At 35.9% G+C, this 10,028-nt stretch overlaps 1 protein-coding gene across 24 annotated transcripts in view; it reads left to right on the top strand.

Annotated features, from left to right (window-relative positions):
- The window catches only part of FoxP (forkhead box transcription factor P), a 475,517-nt gene extending 466,500 nt beyond the window's left edge, over positions 1-9,017 (top strand). For 23 of the 24 annotated variants that reach the window (XM_087354642.1, XM_087354645.1, XM_087354655.1 and 20 more), the window contains one exon: positions 148-9,017. In XM_087354642.1, the coding sequence (XP_087210768.1) occupies positions 148-451 (304 nt within the window). In that variant the 3' untranslated portion in view covers positions 452-9,017. The remainder of the gene's footprint in view (positions 1-147) is intronic. The other variant, XR_015536730.1, reaches the window with a different exon arrangement.
- Positions 9,018-10,028: the final 1,011 nt, after the last annotated feature.

Raw genomic sequence — 10,028 nt, forward strand, 5'->3', positions numbered from 1 at the left:
TCTCCTTGTGTCAGCCAGGATCTTCTGCCCTTTATCGCCAATTTTGCAGTTCAATTCACAATTTAAACCTGAGTAACTTCATGAATTAATTTTTAAAATTTAAATATTGACATTAATATATTTGTTGAATGCATGCTTTTGTTTCAGATCATCAATTGAAGGACCCATGATGCACATCAAACAGGAAGCTGTACCACCTCTGCCTCCATCTTCCTTGGTAGCTGAGAATGAGGGTCTAGTGCACCTGATAAAGCGAGAAGTCTTAGAACAGGTAATGGATGGAGAAGAGACAGAGGGAATAGGAGTTGAAGTTGGTGAAGAAAGAGATTACGGACCTGGAGCTTCTGTAGGCATGCCGATGGATCAGAGCCACGAGTTGGAAGAAGGAGACGAGATGGCCGAAGACCTCTCGATGGTCCCAGATGTGGTGGAGGAAACGCTTGACGCATAGTATGAACGCCGTCCCCAGTCAATGTGTTTACCATATCCCGCGTTTAATGTTCGGTTACAAACCACAGTGTCGGGGAACGAATAAATGGATCCCTCTTCTTTTTTTTTCCTGGATATATGCAATGCCTTGGAGCAAGCAGATACAGATTCTAATCCATATCTCCTCAGAAGCATTTGCAAACTAATTGAGCTAGAATTTTGCGAGTGATTGTCAATCAACAAATAGCTGAACTGCAGATTCTGTGCTTGACTGCTTGGATGTGTACGTGTGTGTGTGGACGTGTGCGCCAGAGCGTTATGAAGACTGCATAGTGAATGATCGTGTGTATATTTAAAAAGCATATAACTTATAACTGGTAGGACATATAGTTGTTTTATCATAAGGTCTGTATCAATAGCACTATGGATTCCTAATGAGATACATACTTCACTGACACATTAACAAATAATCTGCAATGTGGTGCAAGTGTTCAGATTTGACGGCAGCCGAGACTAAAGGTATACGTGTCAGCGTCATGGCGTCACATCGGCTCGCGGCGACCGAAGCTGTACCTAGTCCTGACATGAGTCGGATACCTACCATATGTAGCGTCGTAGTGCGTAAAAGTACGTCAGACACGTGGATTATTTATTTTATTTTTTAACATCCAAGTACAATACTGTACCTCAACATGCATGTTCTTGTCTCGGAGGAGAGCTAGGATGGAACATCCTTGCCAGGGTTCGTGTCGTAACATTGATGTGAATGTTAGTTTTCAGTTTTAGGAAGAAAGTGTAAAGATAGTACTCTGGGCGGGAAATAATTTCTTAACTTATTTTATTTATATTGAAAAGTTCCTTTCAACTGTAAGATCAAAACTCAAAAATAGCTTGCTCTCTGTGTTCATCCGTAGGAAAAAAAGGATGTTTATTTTGTCGTAATCCATGTTGTTAATTGTGTTATTTTAATGTGTTTATTTTAGTCGAATCAGCTGCATCCATGTCAGGCATCGTGGAGCCTTCGTCTCCATTGCTACTAGAATAGATCGTTCCCATTTAAATTTGGTTTGAAGTTTTTAAGTGCAGGGTAGATGACAACCTCAAAATACAAATTGGTTATCACGAACCGTGAACAGCGGAACAAACACAACGGGAAACCGTGAAGTAATACGACGAAAATAAAGAAAGCAGAGAAATCCCTGGCATGTTACAGTGTTGACAAGACACATCAGTAGTGTCCCAGTGGTTTAGTACCAATTTCAGTTAGAGTAATGATTGGTGTGCAAAGAATGGGACAATAGTTTTGCATAGAAGTCATCGCTTAGATGCTTGGTTGATGTTAGAATTCTTATGTGCAAAACTGAGGGAAACTTCATATCATTGCTAGTCCTCGTGTAGTTTGGTAAGATGCCAAAAATACGGTTGGAATATCGGGAACCAACGGCGGTACTGACAGAGTCAAATTTTATACATCCTACAAAGAAATGTGTTACGTTGTTAATATACAGATGGAAAAGAGACTGCAGAATTACCATATATATATATTAGAGGTCTTATGACTTAAGTTAAAAACTTGATTTTAATCTGTACATCTTTTTGTTTTATGATATTAATTATCCAGTAATTGCTTTTACAGTTTGTAGTCAGAGTTGACGTACGCGTTCCTTGTTTCTGTTTACAATATATAAATTTTGTAAGAGCATAAATGTAGTTACCCAGAATTCAGTGGCCCGATAGGCAACCACTAACCGCTATATCACATGTTTTGATTAAAAGTTAACAGTACTCGAGAATAAACTGAAATCATTGGGTTATTCTGTCTGAACATTACAGCTTATGTACTGTTTTATCATTACGTTGAATGGAGATCTGATCTGTTGTTTTTTTTTTTTTTTTTTTTTTTTTTATATTTTGAAATATAATTCTGTGGCACAACTGATTTTACCATAGTGTCAATTTATGGCAGATGTTCAAACGAACTCTCATAGAAACACAATCTCTGTCAGTGACTTTGATCTGTACTTTCATAATGTGTAAGGTGCTGTTGCTTGTGGATATTTTCATGTTTTTAGAAGCTTGTAAAATTATGCAGAGGAAATTAATTTTGGCTGTGGTGTACAGTTGTTAAAAGAGACAGCCTTTATGATGTACATATACTGTATATTATAGTGGATTTCCCTAAATTTATTTGCCTGTCTTGGTGTCAGGGAAATTTAGCTTTTTATTCGTGCGTTTTACGAGTAGGTTGTTGTACATTGTACATGAAGTCAAGTTAATGTGACAGGAATCACTAAACCAATGAAGTGTTTGCACATCTGCGGAAGGAAGTCATTTAACAGTAGGTTACCATACACAGCCACTGAACACAGGTCCAAATCTGAACATATATTCAACTCAGGCACATACCCTTCCGTCCGTCAAACATTTAAACTGCCTTGATGAAACTTTTCTTAAATCCTGGATAATTTTACAATAGAAGATACTTCTTGTGTTCTGTTTAATTTCATTGCACCATACCCTCAGACCTCGTTAAGTTCCGTCATATATTTGATGTCACGTGTTTCACGTATTTGATACCTGTATTGTACAGAATTGTATGAAATGTGTGGAGGGACAAATACGTTCCTTGTTGATATACAGAGAATATATAAGACAGGAAGTAAATTATTGAATTAATGGTTTTAAAATGTAATATTAACTGACTTCATACCTATCAGAATTTATAGTGCTTTATAGTGAGGATGTGCTCGAATTATCACATAAAAATAGCAGTCTGGTAATAAGATCGTAATATGTTCCTCTCCTTTTCCAATTCTCCTGAATACAAATAATTGGCAGGACTCGCGTGTAACCGCAGATGAAATATATCTTGGTGCAGGTTGACGGAATTCTACTGACCAAATGATATATACACTTAAGACTGAAAATTCAGCCTGATTAAGTGTTTAAGATGTGGGCTAATTAGTAGTATCTATTAGTAAATTTTGCTTGGACAGAACAGAAACAGAGTTGATCAAGGACACTTAAACAGACTTTAAATGCAGCTTTATAGGATCATTCTAATATAAATAAATCTTGGTGAAAGTATACGGAAATATATGATCAGTGAGCAAATCAAAATCTGTAGAAATTGGCAAAAACTAAGGATTGTTCGTATCCATTTGAATTAAGATTTACGCTAATTGAATGGAACAAGGAATTTGAGTCTCTTGCACAGATACTACTGTTCTTCTTCTTCTTCTATGGCTCTCCGGTCCGTATTTGGTCCATGGCCTCCTCAATTCACATCTTCCTTTTTACGTTGCAAGGTTGTTAGCCTTGCGACCAACCCCCAACCTGGAGGACCAGGGTACCTGTCTTAGTCTGACCTCTCCCCCTCGACCAATCTGGCTAGGGAGGCCCTACCTACTGTAGCAGATTTTTTTTTTTTTTTTTTGTAATTTATTTAACAACACACTTTCAGTAGCTCAGACTGTACTGTGTCTAATTAGAGTATGATAGTGAATTGGAAAGGATGTGGAAGGTCGCAGTCATGGCCTAATTTAAGATACTAACCTGGCATTTTCATGTAATGACTGAGGTAAACCATGAAAAACGTCAGTCAAGTTAGCCAGTCTCTGGGCTGGGATTTCCCGAATATGAAGCAGGAGTGATGTTCGGTACTGCATCAGGTGTTCACAGCGTTAACTAACTTATGTGTATGAATATGGCTTGTCTTCTGGTTTGTTGTACTGTGCAGTAGAAGTTTAAAATTTCTGATGACGGAGGCATAAGCACCTCTGGAATGTCAGTAAACTTATGTTAGACTGCGTGGTGAAACAACCCAGAAGACATCCATCTTCCTACAAACTACCGTGAGAACCTGAAAAATCCAGTGTGTCTGTAGTTTATAAGTTAATTTGCTTTTATTGACAAGAGGATAGTCACCTAACCAATCAGTGTTACTGGCTTTCAAATATACCTCTAACATTTTTCTGAAACTTACATTAATCCAAACTTTTAAGCTAATTTGATACAAGGTATCCCCTGAGTGTGGGAAAAATTAGTCTTGGACACCCTGACAGGCTCCCTCCCTCCACCCCATAATTATTTCTTAAAATTAAATGTTAGTATTTGTTCAGACAGAGGGGTGAAGAAATTTTGTGTGATAATCTTAAAATGTGTAAAAGTATAATATTTTGATCCAAAATTAGCTTTGAAATGCCAAATGATTTTTTTAATATTTAAAACAGAATCGTACATATGTGATTAAAAATAAATAATCATTTCTATTTTAGATTAAAAATAATATCATTATCCATATCTTGGCAAGAAATTTATGTGACTTTTAAAAAGCAATTTGCTACTAAATATGTGAATATATTAAAACAAAAATTTTATTTCGTTGGATAACTGTTTCATTGTTGTGACATAGATTTAGAATTATGAATGTGTTAAGTACGTACACTGGGTAACTGACTGTGTCGTCGAGTTTTATTAACACCAGAACAGTTGATGAATTGGCATTTCAGGCACAGTTTATGTGTTAATGCTGTCCTGTTTCATGTGTTCTGGGCATGGTTCATATAGAGCTCTAACAGTAAGTAAGAAATTAATATTCAGGTGAAAGTGAATATTTTTTAAAATTTGAAACAAAACAGCAACTCTTCTTTATATTTGCTATAGAGCATTCATAATAATGTGTTTGTGCAAAAGTATGGTACTTGCATAGAGTGGCAGATCTGCTTACATGTTAGAAACAATCATTTTTAGTAGTAAAGTAACAGTTACATAACATAAGCTACAAAGGTAAATTTTAATTACAATATACCTGATTGCCAGGAAAACTGTTTACATTATCCAAAATTAAACATATCTCTGTTATGTGAAATAATGAATTATATTTTGCAAATAAATTTGATGTAGAGGCCACAAAATAGTTTTACAGTGTGATAATCTTCCTTCATGCCAAAATTGACCATAAGTATGGAGGCATGTAAATAGGAAAGGTAAATTTTTTTTACACTAGATGAAGTTATGTTGGTGTTATGGAGGCATGTAAATGGGAAAGGTAAATTTTGTATTTTACACTAGATGAGGTTATGTTGGTATTATTAACCTGTTATCATACAGGAAGAGGGTATTCAAAGTACTGGACTGCCAGCCATATTTTAACTCAGGTATGCATCTTTATTACATTTTATAGATCCATGAAGTAGTCAGATGATAGTATTTACCTAGTAATGGTATCTTATTGAGAAAATGTCTATATCAAACTATTAGTTCCAAAACACTGTTGTAGAAAGTTACTGAAAGAAAATCTATTACCCAGTACTGTGTTACATATTAATATTTCAAAATTATTTTTCTGAAACAGGTTACAGATTCCTAAACTAAATTGTTATAAGATATAAATCAGAATGCACAGTACTTATGTTTTAGTAAATGTTCTTTATTGAATTATACATTATATGATTTGTGGTGTATCAAACCAACAGTATATATATATATAGTGAAAGATACTATTACAAATTTACCATTGTGCATCAAATTTCCCTTCTCTATGAATGCTGTATGGACAAAATACAGAAGAGTAACACTTTATAAAATACATCTTAATTTTGTTAATATGTAGCATATATGTACATGCCTTCATGAATATCATTACAAAAGAAAATTCTCTCTGAGCTGAGAACAGTTTGTATTAAGACATGAACATTTGATGTTGACATGTGATTTTATTCTATTTATTGTTTTCTAGAAGGTTTCAGTCAAATTAAATGTTTTAAGAACTTGATATATCAGGGGCAGATTAATGTAAAAATGTGGCATCATATGTTTTTAGAATTTTAATATGAAATTTTTAACATGAATAGCTGTCTTTCATTGAAATTTATTGATTTTATGGGTAAGCGTAATTGATTTTTGTCCTCTGAATTCTGGGTTCAGACTTCTAAGCATCCCAAACTCTTCAGCGCTTTTTCTGTACATTAAACAAGGAGTTAACCACAAATTTTTCAGTACACACGCTGATATGTTTATTACATGTATGAAATTTAAATTACCTTGATTGAAAATTTTCTGTGCATAAAATTTACTTTGTATTTTTGAAAAAGGTACCATTCAGATTTAATGTAGCTGGATAATTATTTGTTTTGATTTTATAATGGTATTTTAATAAAAATTGAAGATTGCTGTCTTCTGGGTTATTGCGCCGTGTAGTCTGGTAGATTTCCACCAATGTTTCAGAGGTCATACTGCCTCTGTCATCAGGGCGATGAATCGCGGTATGACCTCTGAGACGTTGGTGGAAATCTACCAGACTACACGGCGCAATAACCCAGAAGACAGCAATCTTCAGACTCACCGCTGTGAAAACCTCAGATTCCTAATAAAAATTATTTAAGTACTGGTGTAGAAAGAAGATGTAAAAGACATTCCTGAAGTAGAAGGAAACTGGAGACTTAAGAGAAGCAATAACTTTGATACCAACACAATAAATATCAAATACGTGTTAACTGTTTTCTGACAGTCGGCATAGATGTATGTGTAAAAAGCTGTAGTATAGATTTGTCGAGTAACCATGACTTTTTGTGAGGCACTGGAGGGGAAGGAGTGGGGGTCTCTGCCTAGGGCTTCTTGTAAACATAAACAAATCAATAAATACCTCAATGTATGTGATGAAAATGGTAGCTGCAAAGTCTGTAGCTCGGACGTAGAACTGTACATTGAACGAAATGTCGTTAACACTTGCCGACACACAATTGTTGTGCCTCACTTACCCTGTGGATTGATTATGTGTAAAGAAGCAATATATTGCACTTAATGTGCAGGCACATGTGACCGTGTGTGTTTGTATGTGCGCGCGTGTGTGTGTGCGTAAACATACGAGTGGCTGTATTCAGGTTTTGTTTTAATATGTCTTTCCGCATTAAGGGACTAAGAATAAATACTCCTGCTTCTTCTTCTAGGTGGTAATTCTCATTTTAAGTTGTTTTTTTTTCATCACTCCCTGCTTGAATGACAACCTGGAGGAATGAGCAAGGGTATAAATAAGAGTGCCAGGAGAAGAGCAAGACAGGCAATCAGTCAGTCTTGTTGATGGCAGCTTTTAAGGGGGCACAGACAAATTTATAAGAAAATTGCTTTTAAATTAAAACTTTTATTTGAAAATTGCATTAATTGCGTTGAGTAACGTGCTTGTGCCTGGGTGTTCTACCAGCGGATCTTTCTGTAATTATACCCAGGACACGGATATACGTCAGTAAGCCACATCGGCTTTGGAGAAATTCATCGGTGGGTTTTTCTGTAACTATAACATAGGATGCAGGTACCCACTCGCTGGTCGCGTTGTCTGTACACCTAGGGAGAATTCACTGGTCGATTGTTCTCTAACTGTGCATTCAATGGAAAGAACCACACAATCTGTGTGCCAGAGGAAAACCCACCTGTAAATTGTTCAGTGACTGTACATAGTATGGAAAGGCTCGCCTGTGGACCATACCGCTTGTGGTCTTCGACGATGTCTACCGACGGGTTCTAACGTAATTGAGTATAGGGGCAGAGGTACTCGCCTGTGTACCACACCATCCATAGGTCTGGAAGTAATGCGCGAGGAGGTCGCTGTGTGCATTGAAATATTCATCTCCTTGCTTAATGACACCTGATTAAAAAGCTATTTCTTTATGCTTTTTGCCCTGTATATGAGACATAGCTGTTATACTTAGTTTGGAGGGGAATATTTCCAAAGAACATTTGTGGAAAAAAAATTCTTATAAAATATAATATATCATTTAGACCAAAGTGAATGCATTAAAGCAAGATAATGACATCATCAGCTTCAAAGACTAGGCCTGTCATGTCAAAAGCATATTCTTATTTGTAAAAAAAAACCATGCACTGGATAAAGAAAAAGTACAGGTATATAACAAATTTTTAAAGATTTTATTCAAATGTGAAAATATATTCCTATTGTAAAATGTATGAGTAGTCTTTTCTTATAAGGGATGAATGAAGTTTTAATATTACCTTCAACAGAAAACTTCCTGGTCCTCGGAACTTGTAAAAAGGTGTGTTAGAGCATTCTTCGACCCGACCTTTTACATGTGTGGCGTACGTAACAGTTTAACTTCCTTCCTATCCATACACACACACAAATATAGTTTTATTTTCTACAAAAGACCTTGTTAAGGAAAGTACAATATTCATATACTTCATGTTGTAATCTGCCCGATACTGATATTGTAACGAGTGTGTGAGACGTAAATCTACTGCCTGACTGTATCACTTTTAGACTGATCCAAGTGCGTTTTCGAAGGAAATGTTATTCTGAATGTTGAAACTCATGGTCTTGCTTGAACGTTCATATATATATATAAATAAATGTACATATTATATGTATTGTTGAATGTATTCAGTCATTTATTTGCTTGTATTTTAAGTATAAAATTTTTGTACTGACACTAACAGAGCTCTGGCGGCTGAAGAAGAACCCAACAGTACGATTCAGATGTAGAACAATCATTGATTTTGCAGGTAAACTGGCTGAGATCGTAGGGACTTTCAGAACATGTTGTAAAAATAAATTTGTTGATCTTTTTGCAGTGTAATGTTGCCTTCTATAACACAACCAATCATGAAAATGCCCCTTTACGCGATACACTTTTTAAGCGTTATCTTTCATTAGTGACTTGATTCTCAGTAGCACTTAGCATCATCATATTATTATCTAAATAATCTCTTAAAACACTAATCTTACAAGAATTATTCTGTCCTTTATCTGTTTTTGTTTCTATTGGCATGTTATTATTTGAAAGTACGCTGAAGATCTTAAGAATTCAAACTCTTCTAATTTAATAATTATAAATGTGTAAAGATTACAGCATAATTTCCTCCCAAGCTTTTCAATAATATATAAACATTTTATAAAATATCAATACTTATTTTAAACTATCAAATTTTCATATAGTAATTATTTATAACAATAATATTGACATTAGCCCAAATATCAACTCATCTGTATGAGGCTTTTCGTGGTTTTCCTCAGTGCCACAAGGCAAATGGCAAGATATTTCCTTGAATTAGGTTATGACTGCTTCCTTCTATGGGGAGACCTAGACGTAGATGGGAGGATAATCTCAGGTGGGATCTATGGGAGATAGGAGTTGAAGGAGACTGGAGGTTGGTGGTCCAGGACAGGGTCCGGTGGAGGGCTTTGGTTAGTTCGTTGATGAACCGTTGGGTTCCGTAAGCCATGTAGTAAGTTAGAGAGAGAGTCATAGAATCGGTGAGTCAGACAGACTCAGAGGGCGTGTGAGGAAGAAACAGTGTCTAGCACAGACCGGGTGTGGTAGAGTCCGAGTCGAGCAGAGTTGGAATTTTTCAAATCTATTTTAGTTTTATGCGCATTTTAGACAATTTCAAGCACTATTAGATTATTGAAAAATCTGAAGATTTTTTTATACTCACTGCCCACCGTTTACTGCCGCACACGGTCTCAACATGATCCGGACACTGCAAAGTTCGGCTCCTGAAGAGACCGAGTGACGCAGACATCGATTGTGGCAGGGAGCGAGTCAAGCAAAATCGGGAGACAGATACTGAATCCAGCCGAGATCGTG

The sequence above is a fragment of the Zootermopsis nevadensis genome, unplaced genomic scaffold (genome assembly GCF_977971745.1).
Source record: "Zootermopsis nevadensis isolate Lab colony 2312 unplaced genomic scaffold, Znev_1.0 Znev_ptg000023l, whole genome shotgun sequence".
Lineage (NCBI taxonomy): Eukaryota > Metazoa > Arthropoda > Insecta > Blattodea > Termopsidae > Zootermopsis > Zootermopsis nevadensis.